The sequence below is a fragment of the Ips typographus genome, linkage group LG5 (assembly GCF_016097725.1).
Source record: "Ips typographus isolate SLU linkage group LG5, UJ_Ityp_2.0, whole genome shotgun sequence".
Lineage (NCBI taxonomy): Eukaryota > Metazoa > Arthropoda > Insecta > Coleoptera > Curculionidae > Ips > Ips typographus.
The window spans coordinates 6,814,083-6,831,486 of NC_138426.1; the positions used below are offsets into that span (position 1 = coordinate 6,814,083).

General features: G+C 36.0%; 2 protein-coding genes across 7 annotated transcripts; one reads left to right on the plus strand and one right to left on the minus strand.

Moving 5' to 3' along the window:
- The first annotated feature begins 96 nt into the window (after positions 1-96).
- LOC145729526 (uncharacterized) lies at positions 97-2,011 on the plus strand. Of its 4 annotated transcripts, none has more exons than XM_081980322.1 (2): positions 97-247; positions 1,663-2,011. In XM_081980322.1, exons 1-2 carry the CDS (start codon positions 236-238, stop codon positions 1,915-1,917), a joined length of 267 nt encoding a protein of 88 aa, XP_081836448.1. In that variant the 5' UTR covers positions 97-235; the 3' UTR covers positions 1,918-2,011. The 4 variants fall into 4 exon arrangements, with proteins under 4 accessions (XP_081836448.1, XP_081836445.1, XP_081836447.1 ...); XM_081980319.1 differs by lacking the exon at positions 97-247 and adding an exon at positions 348-703; XM_081980321.1 differs by lacking the exon at positions 97-247 and adding an exon at positions 764-1,112.
- Rich (Guanine nucleotide exchange factor subunit Rich) lies at positions 2,006-17,201 on the minus strand. 3 transcript variants are annotated; one of them, XM_081980297.1, is made up of 24 exons: positions 16,884-17,201; positions 15,389-15,496; positions 15,184-15,336; positions 14,946-15,129; positions 14,759-14,892; positions 14,610-14,701; positions 14,282-14,555; positions 14,059-14,229; positions 13,635-13,844; positions 13,217-13,577; positions 12,880-13,163; positions 12,315-12,462; positions 12,148-12,257; positions 11,967-12,098; positions 11,672-11,911; positions 11,502-11,616; positions 11,175-11,448; positions 7,935-8,000; positions 6,034-6,299; positions 5,661-5,984; positions 5,410-5,608; positions 5,171-5,359; positions 4,760-5,119; positions 2,006-4,678 (listed from the first exon to the last, which is right to left on the minus strand). In XM_081980297.1, the coding sequence occupies exons 1-23, from the start codon at positions 17,022-17,024 to the stop codon at positions 4,768-4,770; spliced, it is 4,527 nt and encodes a 1,508-aa protein (XP_081836423.1). In that variant the 5' UTR covers positions 17,025-17,201; the 3' UTR covers positions 2,006-4,678; positions 4,760-4,767. The 3 variants fall into 3 exon arrangements, with proteins under 3 accessions (XP_081836423.1, XP_081836422.1, XP_081836425.1); XM_081980296.1 differs by having other exon boundaries at positions 2,006-4,681; positions 16,884-17,200; XM_081980299.1 differs by lacking the exon at positions 7,935-8,000 and having other exon boundaries at positions 2,006-4,681; positions 16,884-17,200.
- Positions 17,202-17,404: the final 203 nt, after the last annotated feature.

Genomic DNA, 17,404 nt, shown 5'->3' on the forward strand with positions numbered 1-17,404 from the left:
GCTGAAAGCTGCTTTTCTTGACCAATAACAAACTACCAACAGTGCCTGTATTTTAGGCAAATACTGCACATGTGGACTTACCATTAAAGTTTTTTTTTTGAGCATAGACAATAATTGTCAATCTGACAACGTCTGTTTGAATGCGACATTTTTGGTTCAAAATTCACGTGAGCCAAAATATTATCAAACCCTCAAAAAGGGTGAATTAAAACAACAATGAAAGTGACTTGACATCATGCCGAAGTTTGTAAGTATAGAACTTAATATACAGGATGGATCAAGAAACCATAAATACTTAGTAACAAAATAAAACAAAAAAAATAACTCAGTTAACCCTAATAAGCAGCATATTGGGTGACCAACTTAAATGACGCAAACCAAATGAAGTGACGATACAACTTGCAATGCAAAATACCGATTTACCCTACCAAATTTTCACTTATTTACAAGTGAAAGCACATCCAAGTACGACGGTGATAAGTCTAAATCGACCATTTCAAATGAAGACAAAAACTCCATCGACATCTTACCAAATCATTATTGAATAACAAAATTGTTACGTGATTATTGTTAAATTGTGTGCCCAATAGAACCGCAAGAAAAATCGGTGTCGCCTACAACATTCAGTTTGTGCGCTAATTTGTGTTAGTAAAGAATGGACGAACAAACGCGACTGAATGAAACAAATAACAATCTTTACGGTGTAAGTTGACCTAATTTTAGGGAAAATACTGAAACTCTAACACACGCTGTATATGCATATGATTAACACACCTGAACTGACCATGATCAACAGCATTTGTTTACAGAGACTTATCAATTTACATACCTACCAAGTAGCGATAACACTAATACGGTCATTATTAGCACTGAATAGAGTAGCAAACAAAAATCGGCATAGCTAATCAGTGATGATTTACCAATTGTCAGACCGAATGATCGAGGTGAAGCTCCTGTGGGACCGTAAACAATCCTTAGTAAACCACACAGGAAACGATAAGAAGTCTTGTTGTTTCAGTAAACTTGAGAATATGTGTGTGATTGTGCTTCAAATGTACCTGTGTGTTTAATAGAGTGATTTTTTTTTGATACACGACAAAATGTTTAAGAGTGTAGGTGATTGTTTGTTAGTCTATTACTTATTAATTCATCGATTCATGACCACACAGTTGAAAATTTTCACATAAAGTAGCTTTCTTGACATTTGTATTTTTATTTCAGATATTAAGGGTGTAAATAGTAAAAAAAAGTGAACCACAATTTGACCACTACTTTCGACAAAACACTTATCTTTCTTATTTATTTTTTATTGAGGTGTGTACCGTACTTTCTAGTACCCAGAAGCAAGCTTGATATCATCACATTTCAAGTACTTATTATTATCATTTTTAATATTCAATATCAAACCCAACCACAACATTCTTCGTTACTAATAAATATAAATAACAAAAAAGTGTAGTAAAAATACCATATAATAACACAAAAAAAACATGGAGGCAATACCTTTGGTATGTACTTTTAAAAATAGTATTTTGTGATTTTCAAACCGAGAGAAGCAAATAACTTATAACATCTCATTGACCTACTAAAATAAGATGTACTACTACAAATAATAATTATTGCTCTGCTTCAATTTAGAAAAAACATTTTTTGGAATTTCAGATGGAAAATAAGGCGTTCAAAGAAACGGAAACTGGCACTGAACTAAACACCGTAACGATCAAAGGTAATATCAAAGCAACCACAACCTGTACGCCTCAAGTGTGTCGTACTGCCCGACAACAGTACCAACCACCTGACTTGGCCAATAACAGCCCTTGGAACCAGAAAAAAACCTATTTTTTCATCGGAGTGATTACCTTATTGATTGTATGGATTATCGTGTACACAATAATAAGTGAACTGAAACTGGTTTGATGGAAGATTTAACTTGTTTTGACTGCTGTGATAGTGTTTTTAGTGTTCCTTGGTCGTTTGTAATGAAAACTGGTAATAAAATGTAACCTTTTAAGTGTTAGTATTTATATTGTTACTCGTTTAATATCCTCTCTATACAAAATTACAAATTATGTCGTAGTAAACATTTAACAAAATCGAGTATTTTTTCTGGAATATTGCATAAATATACTTCCCCCACGTTTCAATTACGTTCGAACGCCCAGATATGCAGTATAAAATTAAATAATATTGCTGGACAGTATTACGATATACGTAGTCACATTTGATGTTAGCCGCACTTAAATATTAATCAACAACTCTAAGCGTAGAAGGGTTTACTCTTAAAACACTGAAAAGTGGAAATTAAAAAAGACTTTTCACATGTGCAACAGTGTTTGTAATTTGTGTTGATGCACATGCAGAGCTGTCGCAATTACTCAAAAAAAAAGTAATTAAATTACAATTAGTCAATGTTTTTAAAATGTAGTTGAACTACCAATTACTTCAGTAAAGTAGTTGAATTAATAGACAATTACAGTAGTTGAACTACTGGCATTAATTCAATTACTGATAAAATGTAGTTGAACTACTCTTGAGTAATTGAACTACTAAAAAGTAATTTATTTATTGGCAGTAGTAAATGTACAGGGTGTCCAAATAAGAGTGGCACTCGGCTTTTTTGACTTAACGGTTAATCGTAGAGCTTTGAAAAAAAAAAATTGTTATAAAAAGGGGCCAAAAGAATCGCTAGAAAATATTTTCAGTTTCAGGAAATGTCCTCAAGAGGGCGTACTAAAAACTTTAACTTAAAAAATTGCATATCTCCAAAATTTCAAATACAATGGCACTTTGAAAATACTTGCAAACGGAAGCTACGTTTACTAGGAACAACTTTGATTAAAACCTTTTTTCTCCATTTCTTGACTTAAAGTGGTGGGGGTAAGTCAAAAGTTGCTTTAAAAAAACTGCGATAACTTCGAAACCCTTTGTCGTAGAACATTAAGTTTGACACCATTGAAAAGAGCAGGTTTTTTTCTATTAGATGCTCCATAAATAATTATTTAAAGTTGATTTCTTTCGTCCTTTCAGGTGGCGCTTTTTACAAAGAAATATTATTTTACCGCCTAACTCAAAAAAATTAAATGCAACCTATAGCGTTGTTTAATGTTAAAATGAAGAGAACAAAATACTACACCAAGCAGCAAAAATCGCAACTTTCTAACTTTTTTCTATTTTTTCATTTACCCAACCAAAACGCCGCTCTGAACCCGGTTCAGTAAACCCCTACTTCTCGACCGCGCAAAACAATCGTATCTAACCTCAAAAACAAGTAGTTCCATTACTTTAACATTATTTGTAATTCAACTACTCTGAAAGTAGTTCAATTACTCTGAGAGTAATTCAATTACTCTGAAAGTAATTCAATTCCTCTGAAAGTAATTCAACTACTTTCAAAGTGGTTCAATTACAGAACAAATCGTAAAATCAATTACCAATTACAACTACTTTTGCTGAGTAATGGGCCTATCCCACATATCATAAATTTTTGTTTTAATGACTGGAATCGAAAGAATAGGATCAAAAAACTAATTTTTCATATTCTTGAAGAAAAAAATTATGGTCGTAAATGTTCCTACATTAGTTTGAATTTGTCCATTAAATTTAAAAGATCTGTTTTGGCGCGCATGTGACGTATGTAATTCTGGGCGATTTTATTGGCTGTTGCACGCCATCTGTTTCACTTCTTGTCGCTGATTGGTTGATAGTGTAGTACGTCACCGGCGGCGGGCGTTTTAAACATGAGATTAATGTAGTTTTTATCATCATTTTTTTTCTATTTAGACTTAATATTTTTGAAAACAAAAAAATACGGGTATAATATTTTCAATCCGTCTTTGTAGTTATGAAATAAAAAAAAATTGTGGGACAGGCCCATTTTATTGTTTTTGAAAAGTAATCTAATTACAGTAGTTCAATTACTTAAAATTTAAGTACATTTAACTACATTTTCCAATTAAAGTAATTCAACTACCGACAGCTCTGTGCACATGTAGCATAAGCAAGGCAACAACCCCCGTTTAGGACACTGATGACGTTTCAATTAATTGTCACATTCCATTTTCTTTAGGGTATTTTTTTGAGATATTTTTTCCAGGGGATTTCTCCTATCGGAACAATATTTACCAGGGGACTAACCGGAGAAACCACCCCTTTTGGGATAGTTTGAGGTTTATGAGGAACGCACTATACCTTCAAAATCTATAGAAGAGAGTACACTAAAGTTTTGTATTACATTTTGGCGTGCACAACAGTGCTCTAGGCCGGTTTTCTCAGTTATTAATGTGTGTTTCATAAAAATATTATCTTGACACAATAAAGTAAAGGTTTTGGGTTACATTTTGACGTTTGAACAAACTGTGACACGCTAAAAGTCTAAAGACAATTCTATCAAAAGTTTTTTCTAGTTAAGTCTTTAGTAATGTCCACTTTTCAGTTATCAATCATTAACCAACCATTGCCCTGTAGTTCCTACACTCTCAAACAACTTGAGATTAATTAAATAAATCATACAAAAGTATGATCATGACTTATTCCACTTAAAATGTACTATTTATGATGTGTCAAAATTTTAGTATTATTTTTCAGTTAAATAAAGGTTACGATGGCATTATCGCTTGTCAATCAGTCTGTGACAGGGCATCAATAACGTATAACGCTGTCAATAAGACCAGCCAATGAACTGCTGCAACAAAAATGTACCGAAAATAAAAATATACCAAATTCTGGATGAAATTTCAATCAATTGTTCACGTTAACTTACCTATACACTTACGAAATCACGCATCCGGTACTTTCAGGAATAACGGAATCATCGATACTGTCATCGCTTTGTTTATCCGAAACGTCATTAACGCCCTCACAGCTTTTACCACTGTTCGTTACATTAACACTGTTGCTGTTCAGGTTCTTTTTACTTTTGACACTTGGCAACGACTGGCTGGCCTCCTGACTTTGACTAGATTTGCGCGAGCGCGATTTCTGCGCCGTCACCTTGTTTAAAGTAGCGGAGACGGCCTGCTGATACTCGATGATCTGCTGGTGTTGAATTTTCGTTTCGAGAATACGAGCGAGGACGGACATTTGGTTTTGAATGGCTAGCATAAACGCTTTGTAACCCAAACTGTGCAACAAAAATAAATTAAAGTCACGTTACGCTTGTCCATCAGCTTACCATTCGGTGTTGGTCCAGTAACTCAAGAACCACAGTCCTTGCCGCAATCTGGACACTGATTCGATGGATTGATCTTGAGACTTGGCTGCGTTTACTGTCCGTAAAACGGCCATGGCGTCACGAAGCAGGACTGATATTAACAGAGACCATTCCAGACAGCTGGCCTCCATAAACAACTGAAGTAAATACCTGTAATTTTTTACATCTATAGAAACTTCACAAACTTTTGAATGAAGTACCTCAATTGGATTTCGGATTTGTGAGAACCACGACTGTCTGTATTGGACAGTTGTTCTAGAATTTGAGTGGACGGAACCTCCCAATTGTCCGTAGTCGGGCTATTTAATAAATCGCGATCGTCGCCCCAAACTGAACTTACGGTGCTCATCATCGATTCGTCTATCACGTTGTTTGATTGCAGGACGGTTGTTTGTAAACCTGTATTGCCCCAACATACATAAGAGAGAGAGCTCAATACAGTACTACTAACCTAAATTAAAACTTGTACTAAACGGATCAGTTCCATCCCCAAAAAATGACATTTTCTTCTCTCTAGGACTAACAGCTTCCATCCCGGTTTTAACCGTGGGACTGTCCACTTCCAAGTCGATTTCATCTCCAATTTGACTGGACTGTTCCAAAGTATTGACAGGCGTGACCAATCCACGACAAGGCAACCCTTGAAAACTCATATACCCGCTATCCCCCACCCTACTCGAGGGTGCCGGATTGTTTAACACGTCAATTTTAAGCGATTTTAATTGCTCATCTAAAGAAATTGGATTCTGTCCCTCAGACGGTACGATTGGAAGCTCTAAAATACCCACAAATAAGCTCATTTTAAATCTGTTTGAGAAACATACTTGAAAAACTTTCTCTAGGAGATAAAGTGGACGGAACGGGGTAAGGCCAATGAAACTCTTCGTGCAGCTGCTTTAAGGCGGTGACAAAATCATCGATTCTGGCCGCCCGGTCTCGTTCCTTGCCCAACCAGGCCACTAAATGGAAATCCAAGTGGGCGGCAAAGTAACCCAAATCGGTTAAACGACGATTGGAAAGTAAGCGCCGAGCGTGTTTCTGCAGGATAACGTCGATAAAAAATTCTTCAGCTGTATTGCTTGGGGAATTTCTGAAAGTCATGTTTGTCTAATGTAAGTTACAACTGAAGAAAATGTCTACTGACAATTTATGTTTGTATAAAAGCAGTATGTTAACAAGGTTATTGAGTATTTATCTTGTTGATACAACAAATAAAACTTTGGAATAGGGCGGATTGCATCAATGTATTTAAGGGCCCTAACGTTAAGTATTACAATTATATATATGTATTATATTATAATTTGACTGTGACATTTTACACTTGACCTGTCACAGTCAAATCACAGCTTAACCTAGGTAAAGCCTTCGATGCATTTAAATTCCGAGGTATAACCCTGATTATTATGGCCGCATTCGTTTTCACGCTCTATGGAGCAAGCAGAGCGTTTTTGACGTCACAATGAGGTAATCGCTTTATGGAGCTTGAAAACGAATGCCGCCTATAACTTTAGTTGCACGTCATCAAGGTGAAAATGGGCGGCGTTATCAATGTTATAAAAAACGAACCGAAATTGAAAAATATGATTTTACCTTCAAATGTGACATCTAATGACAGAACCACAGAGCGTGTTTGTTTACATTTTGAATTGTATTTGCTGAAAGGTCTGAGTGGTTTTTACTGTTTTAATTAAACTTTTGGGGTATTTAGAGTGAGGGAAGCTTAGTTTAAGAGATCCTGAGTTGAGGGTTTTGAGATCTGATGTGTTTTACTCGGAATTTGTGTACAAACTTTGAGTAATAATGGAGATATGTTTATTTGCGTAGATTTTCAGGTAGGGGCTTAACAATTCAATGGTTTTTTATTGATTGAAAAAGCTTACTCATAATGGTAATACTTAGCTTTTAGTACTGCATCAAACTATAGACATAAGCTTCACACAAAAATTTAATAGAATAAAATTGTTTGGAGCAAAACCGTCGAATATGGTTTTAGAACAACAGACAGCTACGTGGCAGGTTGAAATGTTTTTTGTCCACAAATGAACCGTTTAATGACCACAAGAACGTAAAATAGGATCACAAGTCACAACAAATTTTGAAAACTGATATTTACGTCAAACTTTGACACTTCGAGACGTAAGATAAAGATCGGGTGAGATAATCGGTGATCGGAATAGCTCGGTAGCAAGAAAATCGGAAAACAGACGACGACATTCCGCACTATTGCCAACATATTTTAAGGCGCGTATTATAAAAATTTAATACCTATGTAATGTTATTGCCCAGTAAGTTCGCTTGGCAATAAAATCACGTGTGTTATGACGTGCAACTAAAGTTATAATAATCAGGGTACACAATCCGCCATTAGACTTAAATCTAACAAAAATCACAAGTGCCGAGAAGAAACGGAAAGGGAAAGAAAATTGGAAAAGAAAGGTTATCTTTCCTAATTATTCTCGAGAGTAATGGTAAGTACACATGGTGGGTCTAAACTGTGTTGGGATCAACCATCCCAAGTAAACACAATCAAACTAATAGGCGGTGACAAACAAAAGCATAAAACATTCTAGTCTACCACCTTCCCCTAAGATTAAAAAAAACTGTAAAAATCACTGATACAAATTTTAAAAAATCCCTCAACCAATCACTCACATGATACAGAATAAATAAGGTGTTCGCCCTAAACCAAACAAAGTGAAAGGCTGGTAATTTAGAGATTACTCACAATTTGAATATGTTCCACCAATGTGTCGAAAAAGGTCTGAGGCTACTAAAGCGAGTTCTAGAGAAACTAAATAGCATAAAACAATCATTATACAGTTACTAGTTCGTGTCGTAGATCATTTAAGTACAGTTTTATAGAGTAATGGGAATTTTAGGAATAGAATCGAATTGATACTTTGTTGGTGTTTAAATCTGATTATTTCCGTCATTGTACTAGCAGCCAATAAAATTCAACGAACCTTTCTAGTTCGACCAATGAGAGCCGTTATATACTGAATAAATCCCTAGTTGCTAAAATTTTACACTGAATAAACACCTCCTACCTTTTTCGAATACGTTTTTTTGAAGAACATTTGATATTAAACGAAACGGGATTTAGACACATATAAAATTTAAGCTATTTTCTTCAATATTAACAATTAATAAGTCACTATAACGTAGTTTAGGCGGGTTATCACTCGCCGATAACGCCAACCACAGAGTTAGGAATCAAATTGATTATATCTTGATTAATAAACGTTATCGGAATTCCATAAAATCGGCTAAAACATATCCTGGAGCAGACGCAGCAACAGACCATAATCCAGTAATAGTCAAGATCAGAATACGATTAAAAAAGCCAAAACCCCAGCAAAACAAAAATCAGCTACGAAACTTAAACTTTAAAAACCCAATAATGAGAGATCAGTTGACCACGAATATTAACACTGAACTAAGTAAGGTCTAAGCTGAACCGAATGAAGATCCAAACATAATATGGGATACCATCAAAACCACGATAACGACTTCAACAAAAGAGCTACTGCAAACAGAGAATACTAACCACAAACAAAAACCATGGATGACTCGCGAAATTTTAAGACTAATGGAGGAAAGACGATCCTACAAAAACACAAACAACAACGCATATAACTATACACATAAAGAGAAAAGGAAAAGAATACGTGAAGCCAAAGAGAAATGGTACGGAGAAAAATGTACAGAAATAGAAGATTTAATAACAAAACACGACGATTTTAATCTGCATAAAAAAATTAAGGAACTAGCTGGTATAAAAAGATCAAACCAAAGTAATATTTTGCTAGACAGAGACTGCAAAATAATCCCAGACACTGAAGGCAAACTAGCGAGATGGAAAGAGTATATCCAGGAATTATTCGACGATGACAGGCAACAAGAAATGGTGGAAGAAGACATAGAAAGAGAGTTAGGTCCAACAATAACAAAGGAAGAGGTAATGCACGCAATTAAAATGGCAAAATCTAATAAATCTCCAGGACCCGACGAAATTCCAGCAGAAATAATCAAATTAATAACAGAAGATCAAATAGGCATATTTGTGGAGCTATATAACACAATATACAATACAGGAATAATTCCCCGTGAATGGCTTAGATCAACCTTCATTACATTGCCAAAAAAGATTAAAGCAAAAGAGTGCAGCGACCACCGAACCATCAGCCTAATGAGCCACGCTCTCAAAATATTCCTAAAGATAATACATCAGAGAATTTTTAGGAAATTAGAACAAGATATTAGCGAAACCCAATTTGGCTTTAGAAATGCAATAGGAACAAGAGAAGCCTTGTTTGCCTTTAATGTGTTGACTCAAAGATGCATGGACGTCAATCAACCGATGTATGTCTGTTTTCTGGACTACAACAAAGCATTTGATAAAGTCCGCCATAACTTCCTTATTCAATTGCTTAAAACTAAAAACATAGACATGAAAGATATTAGAATACTATATACTACTATAACCAGACGGCTAATATCAGTGTAGATAAGGAACTCTCAGAGGAAATAATAATACGACGCGGTGTAAGACAGGGGTGCGTACTGTCGCCGCTGTTGTTCAATCTTTATTCGGAGGAAATCATTCAGAGAGCACTGGAAGAAACAACAACGGGAATAAAGGTTAATGGAATACCCATTAACAATATCCGGTATGCAGACGACACCATACTTATTGCCGAAACAATAGGAGGGTTACAGAGCTTGGTTGATCAAGTAGTGAAGAGCAGTGAGGAAGGAGGACTTACCTTAAATATCAAAAAGACCAAATTCATGATCATTACAAAGTCAGCTCAACAACAGGAAAACCTATGGATCAACGGAGAACCAATAGAGAAAGTTAGCAAATACAAATACTTAGGAAGAACGGTTAATGAAGATAATGAGTACACCGAAGAAATTAAAGCAAGAATTGGACAGGCCAGAACCATATTCAACAAAATGAGGAATGTGTTATGCAGTAGAGATCTTAATCTACACCTTAGAGTCAGAATATTGAGATGCTATGTTTTCTCGGTGTTGCTGTACGGGATGGAATCCTGGACGTTAAAGAAAGAGATAAGCGACCGACTGGAAGCATTCGAGATGTGGTCATATAGAAGGATCTTGAGAATAAATTGGGTGGACATGGTAACAAACGAGGAGGTACTGGGAAGAATGAGCAAAGAAAAGGAAATATTAAACACAATTAAAATAACTAAGCTGCAATATCTGGGCCATGTAATGAGGGGAGACAATATGTCTTGTTGCAGAACATTATGCAGGGAAAGATACAGAGGAAAAGAAGCAGAGGAAGAAGACGTATCTCTTGGTTGAATAACCTGAGAGGATGGTATAACTGTAGTTCCACTGAGTTGTTTAGAGCTGCAGCATCGAAAGTGAGGATAGCCATGATGATTGCCAACCTTCTGAGAGGAGATGGCACTTAAAGAAGAAAGAATAACGTAGTTTCCATTAAAAAATTACATAAATTAAAATATTATGACGTCTGATTGTCAATCTGAAATGTAAACAAAAATATACATGGCTGAACGAAAATCTGTAGTCTGCTGGGGTGAGTTCAATATTATCATTAATTTCATCACGTTTAGTTTAGTATTTGTGTTCTAACTAAGGAGTTTTCTTGTTAATAAACTAAAATGTGAGTTTTCAGGAAATAATCTTGATATATACCCCTCGGCGTTCACGTTTTATCACATAAAATGTGCATTGGTAGGTTTTTTGCAAAATTTTTCTTTTAGGCAAATGGTTTCGACTAAATAATTCTTTGGAAAAAATCCTTCGACCTGCGGTCTCAGGATTTTATCGTCGAATTATTTAGTCTCAATAATTTTCCAAGCAAAATTTTGCAAAAAATCACCTATGCACAGTTTACCCGATAAAACTTGAACGTCTCGGGATATAACCTATGAAAAAAAACTCTAAAAAAAAATGTTCTTTCACTTACCTACTCTCATTTTTAGGCAACGAATTATTCGGTACAGACTTTTTCCTGGCAAGATTCGGTGATTCAGGTACTACATTCATTTTTTCGACTGGTCCAGGTTTCTCCACCACTTTGGGAGATACGGTGGTGCTGTACGAGCGCACTCTAGATCCCTGAACGTTTCCCAGTATTAGAGAGATTTCTTCAGCGTTTGGACTCACTGGAGGCGTTTGCTTGTTGCTTAGTTTACTAGGGAGAATAAATGAGTTCCTTGGGGACTCCACATCATTCGGATCTGTTAATTTGTGTTTGTGAAGCTGATTTTTTTTTTAGTTTCTATGGTCTTACCGATAGCCCTCAAAAACCTTACTAAATCCTTAGCTAACTCCCATTTGGACTGATCCAAAGCCGTGTTTAGTAGTAGAGTAGCGTATTGACGACTTACTGACGAGGTTTCTAGATTCTTTAAAGCATTAAACAATTAAAACTTTGATTTGTCAGGTAAATGGGTGTGGTACCTGAAGAATTATGAGATACGAAGCGGCCGTGTCCAGTTGACTTTTAGCCATACACTCCTGGAATAAATCCTTAGGTTTACCGGCCGCAGAAAACAAATAAGGCCACAAGGCAATTTCGGTTTTCCTGGCGCACTGCACTACAGTTTGTAAATAAACTGGAAACTCCATGATAAATTCGATTACACTCGGTAGTTGAGCGTCTGGAATTGGTTCCTTACTAGTGGCCTCCTCCTCTAAAACCTAACTTTTCATTAAAAAAAAAAACGTTTAACAACGCAAGTATAACAGCAATCACCTCGTGAAGTAGCAGCTCTAAAGAGTGAGGAAAATACGGGAGGCTCATGCAACTTTTAGCAATTTCCCATGCGTGATAACCCAGATTCCTTCTGATTAGTTGACGGAGTATTTGATGTAAATACACTTGGCTCTACAACAATCATACAGAGAAACCGCTCACTGTGGGTTATAAAACTTACAGTTCTTTGCAGCACGCTACACGGAATTGAAAAAGGCGAATTCAAGTCGGAAGAGTATAAAACAGTGTCATTTTCCGCACCGAGTATTATTGCATCTTCGAATAATATTGCTATAAATATATTACTTACTGATTGATTTTAATAACAAGAAGTGAGTGAATACGTACCTAAGGGGTATATTTTTAATTGGAAAGGCAGCATAATTCGTTTTGACATGAAACTGTGTTGTTTATCGCCGTCTCTAGGGTAAAGCGGAAGCCAAACCCTCATGCCGTGAGAACCACAAAACAGCCATAAAGCTTCAGTTAAATGAGCCTAAAAGACCATAAAAAAGTAGATTTTATACTGAAATAATGAAAGTTGAACACAGAATACTTGGGTTCGAACCACTGCGTAACTTTAACTATAGTTCAGTATGTCGGTAATTAAAAATGTGATATGGATTGATGATGAAAATGATACCAACAATTAAACAATTTTTAGAAGGTTTAAGACACTTGAAGAAAATTTTGTCACTTTTAGCAGGTTCTCAGTAACATTTAGAATTCTCTGACACTTTCAAAATTGTTATATAAGCCTCTGGCAATTCAAAACAATTCTTGGAAAGTTTAAAACACTTATCCAAGCCTCTGTCACTTTTTAAAAGGTTTTCCATAGCGTTTAGAAGTCTATGGAACTTTCAAAATGATCCTAGAGGCCTCATGGTTAAATAATAATAAAAGAATAACTCACTTTATCTTGAGTTCTTTTAGCAGGTACCCAGACATTCTCCACACAACTGGCCAACACAGTGGGCATTAAACACGTAAACTTTTCGCCATTTCGAGTTTCTCTTTGTACCAACAACAGTTTGCCGCTTACATTTAACACTATACTCTCTGCTGACCGAACCACGGCATTTTTAGCGGTTGTCTCCGTTCTTAAGGCGCTCAACGTCACCGACACTATACAAGCTGGATGAACTGCCAAAGCACTCACATCGATAGCTTGTACTTTGACTACGTTTACGTCCCCAACTAAAATTAACTTAACAGTGATTTGAAGAATTAAGGAGTTTTGTAATAAATACCGGAATCGTTTTGTCGTAAATGCCAAATACTGATCTGTGCATCAGTACCAAACATAATCAGTTGGTCGTCCAAAATATTCATTAAAGAAATAGGCGCTCCTACTAGGACACTTTTGCAAAACTTGTTGTCCAGCTTGGACTCCCTTGAATAAAACCTAACCTGATCTGAATTATCTACGATGCTGTAGCAGCCTAAGACGATGTAGTCACGCCACCACAGCAAACCACCAGCCACCAGAAAATCCTTCTCCTGACTTTCATTACCAAACAATTTCCACCGCCTGGAACTCATAGAGTAATGAGCAATACCGGTTCGACCGGCCACCGCGACGTTTTGACCATCAACGTCGATTGCTGAGTACTACAACACACCAAACACCCAGTGATACACTGGCCATAAGTTCCACGCCTTACTTACTCGAACCGGCCAATTAGTGGCCGAATAAGTCGAAGGCAATGGCAAAACCAGCCACTGTCGACCTTCAGCCAAGGTTGTGGTGGAAGTTAGGTTTTCCCCGAAAATAGCGTCATCTCTGTTAGATCTTTCAGAGAAGGTTTTAATCAAGTTTTCCGCTGAGTTAACGTAGAGTCGATCTTCACCTTGAAGGTAAAGGTGGCTTTGATGACTCTGGAATTAAGGACCAATCACAAACTAGGAACAGTGCTGTGCTTTACATATTATTGGTTTTGATAATCCATGAAGCAAGCAGAGCAAAAGTGACCTGTTTAAGTAATTTAAGCTCTTTAAACTCGCTAGTTTACATGAGTCGTAAATCATATTTGGGGGATTAAAACCAGTCAATGATAACTGAATTAAACAAATAAAGAATTTCAAAACTTACCATACAAGGATTTATTGTCATGGCACTTTTAACAAAATCCAGTTGTATTAAGTCGGATGTTAGATTAACGTTTCCGTTTTCGCACACGTTATTATCCATCATCTGCTCCGACTGGTTCACGCAAGTATTTTCCCGTATCATCCACAACTGATAACCCTCAGTAGAGAAATCCTTTAAAAATCACCAGTTAACAAACCCAACTTATCAAAAACAAACATATTACCATGGATAAGAGTTTTAAAGGATTACACTTTTGAATATCAACATTTAAACCGTAATCCCAACCCAGAGAGCACATCAACAAAGCCCCGAAAGTGGACCACATGGCAATACCGCCTTGCGACCAAGCTGCTACTAAGGCACACCCATCGGGGGTCCACAATACCTCACTAACGGCCCCCGGACAACCTGGATAGTCTTTACTACTTAAAACGCAATTGTGGGACACTTCTAAACCCCCGGTTGTGTCGTCTACGTAATACACTACGCATTCAGCACTAAAGCAAATGTGGTCTTAGTCAATTTAAGCTGCTGGTAATAAAGTCACTTACTTGCCACGACCAAAAGTGATTAACCGGTATTTATGGTTGATTGTGGTGCAAGTGGCGTCTTCAATATTTTGAGCCCATATACCTTGCACTTGCTATTACAATATAATAAAACTACAGTAAGACATATCACATGCATATTAGTTACTCACATTTGGGTCAAATTTTAGTGAGGATGCTGTCAGAAAAGCCGCTCTACCATCATTTAATACAATGGCAAACCCTCCCACTAAAGGTGAATACTCAATATCTTTTATATAAATGTTATCCTCCACTATAGGAATGGCTACAACATTACAGCATATAGTTGGAGAAACATTTTGAGAAACTCTTGGATACCTTTAGAAACTTGTTGATTAATACAAAAAGGTATACGTCGTAAATCTAAAGTGTAATCCCTGCTTTGAATCCCATCCCATCTGTATCTGAGCACATGATTCTCAGTAGTGGAAATCATAATTTCAGTCATGGTAATGCACACAATGCCAGTTATTTTACCATCCCAAACCAATGCTTCATTGCACTTAAAAAATCACACAACCATACACTTGACCCTCAAGTTCAAATTAACACTTACAATTTCTAGGGATAAAGGTGGAATTATTTCTTTAATAAACAATTCCGCGCTGTCCCTTCTCAGATTGGCGTGAGGCGAATCAGTCTGGATGTAAAGCCCTTTTTGATTTGAAATTACGTTTAATTTGTAGAAAATCAGATGGCCTTCGGAGGTCTAAATTAAAAAAATGATAATTTAAATGTGTTTTAGAGAGAAATTCACTTACAGCAATAACAATTTTGCTTGAATCTGGTTTCCATTCTGCTGTGATGTTGGTTCCAAATTTTTCTAATGATTTAGAGTCTCTTTGATGATACACAATAGGGACACAAGGCTGTAAATTAGTTAAATACGCACAAATGTATGAATAATGTGTATGACTGTCTTTTATAATGACAAAATGGAAATCATTGGGAATTTTATGTATTTTTTTCGGATGTGAAGGACACCTTTTTGCAGGCAATTGCACCACCAGGCTGATGTAGAAAACTGGGTTGATTAGAAGTATTGAGACTGAACTCAAAAAAGAATAACAGACACAGAACTGTTTGAGGGAGAAAATTGAATATTGAGTGATAAAGCACTCTTACAGCCAATTTCTTCCTCAGTACAATCCATGTTTGATCATCACTCAAATATAGAGTTTACACAAATCTGAGTCAAAATAGAGCAGAGAGCTGACTTGAAATTGTAAAAATTTTATATAGATAATGCAAACCAAAAAAAACTAAATTTATACCAGTTTTATAAATTAAAAATGCTTCTTAACTCCTTTATTTTTGGAGATATGTTCTATATGTTTGTTGAGACGAGTTACTCATTTTTTCTTTGTTCATTGGGTCTACTGTCTCACACAAAAAAGGTTTGTTAGGAAAATGGAATTTTGCACTAGTTTCAACTAAGTTGAAAATAACATTAACCTAGTCGTCCCAACACAAGACCACTGACTTAGGCTCGGTCTTGTTACCTAAAAACGCTGACGTTTCGGTGGAAAATCTACCACCCTCTTCAGAGAATTCAAAAAGTCAAAATTTATGTCAATTTTTATTGACAAAACCCTTCTCAGAGTCCCAAATTGAAGATTATCAGGTTTAATATTTATTAAGTTATTGTTTTCTGTGTTCTGCTGTTGTGTTTTTTTCTTTTTTAAATTCTCTGAAGACGGTGGTAGATTTTCCACCGAAACGTCAGCGTTTTTAGGTAACAAGACCAAGCCTAAGTCAGTGGTCTTGTGTTGGGACCACTACGTTAATGTTATTTTCAACTTAGTTGAAAATAGTGACAAATTCCATTTTCCCAACAAACCTTTTTTGTGTGAGACAGAAGACCCAATAAACAAAGAAAAAATCCTTTATTTTTGTTAATTAAAGCAGTAAATAGGGACATGAAAACAAAACATTTGCAAACAAATCCTGCAGAAAACTGTTCTCTTTTGAAATAAAATATGACTTGAAACTCAGGCTTGCACACTTGACACTAATTAGAAAGTTGTTGAATTAAAGAGGAACCTTATTTACAATATATTAAAATTCATGTTGACCTTGTTTCCCATGCTTCTAAAAAATCTTCCAAACATACTTATCACATTGTAAGTGGATAAACATTAAAGACTAACAATAAATTACTAGAAATCAAACTTGATCTGACAAGGCTATTGGGGGACATTAGCCTATTAAACTAAAGGCTGTAGGGTTCAGTACATGACCTTATTGTAATCTTACCTTACAGAACCACACTGCTAAAGAATCTTCGGTTAAAATAGCCACTAATATACGATCCCTGTTGCATTTTATCTGCTTCAAAACCCCTTGACCTGATTCAGGGATTTTAATGACTTTGGGCCAACCGATTGGAAAATACATTGTTGTCCCAGCAGATTTCAGCACCACATCACTGGACCCGTTTGATAACGTGCTGGCTTGATACACTGATGATAATCATCTCCCAAAAACAATTAACATAATTTGTTTTTTTAATTTTTTCCACTTATTATTGTCTATTTTTATTTTTGCTTTGTTGACATGTAAATGTTAACCTATAAATGTCAGTTGCTTGCGTCTGGTGTTTAACTGTCATCAGTGTCAGTGACATTTTATTCAAGGTCAATAAACATATAAAGTTAATTACATGAATTAGTCCATCAAGCTATCACGTTCAATTGGTCACTTAAGGAAAACAGCTGATGTACGACAAAAATTTTAGTTAGGGCAAACACTGTAAAATTCAGTGTGGTGTCTTATGA

What these genes read in the sequence shown, in the direction of transcription:
- LOC145729526 (XM_081980319.1), top strand. Translation starts at nt 656, where the DNA reads ATGGACGAACAAACGCGACTGAATGAAACAAATAACAATCTTTACGGT. An exon ending in CAAATAACAATCTTTACGGT is followed by an intron (nt 704 to 1,662) that starts GTAAGTTGACCT and finishes TTGGAATTTCAG; the next exon opens with ATGGAAAATAAGGCGTTCAA.
- Rich (XM_081980297.1), bottom strand. Translation starts at nt 17,024, where the DNA reads ATGTATTTTCCAATCGGTTGGCCCAAAGTCATTAAAATCCCTGAATCA. An exon ending in ATCACTTTTGGTCGTGGCAA is followed by an intron (nt 14,556 to 14,609) that starts GTAAGTGACTTT and finishes CATTTGCTTTAG; the next exon opens with TGCTGAATGCGTAGTGTATT. An exon ending in TCCTAGAGAAAGTTTTTCAA is followed by an intron (nt 5,985 to 6,033) that starts GTATGTTTCTCA and finishes TGGGTATTTTAG; the next exon opens with AGCTTCCAATCGTACCGTCT.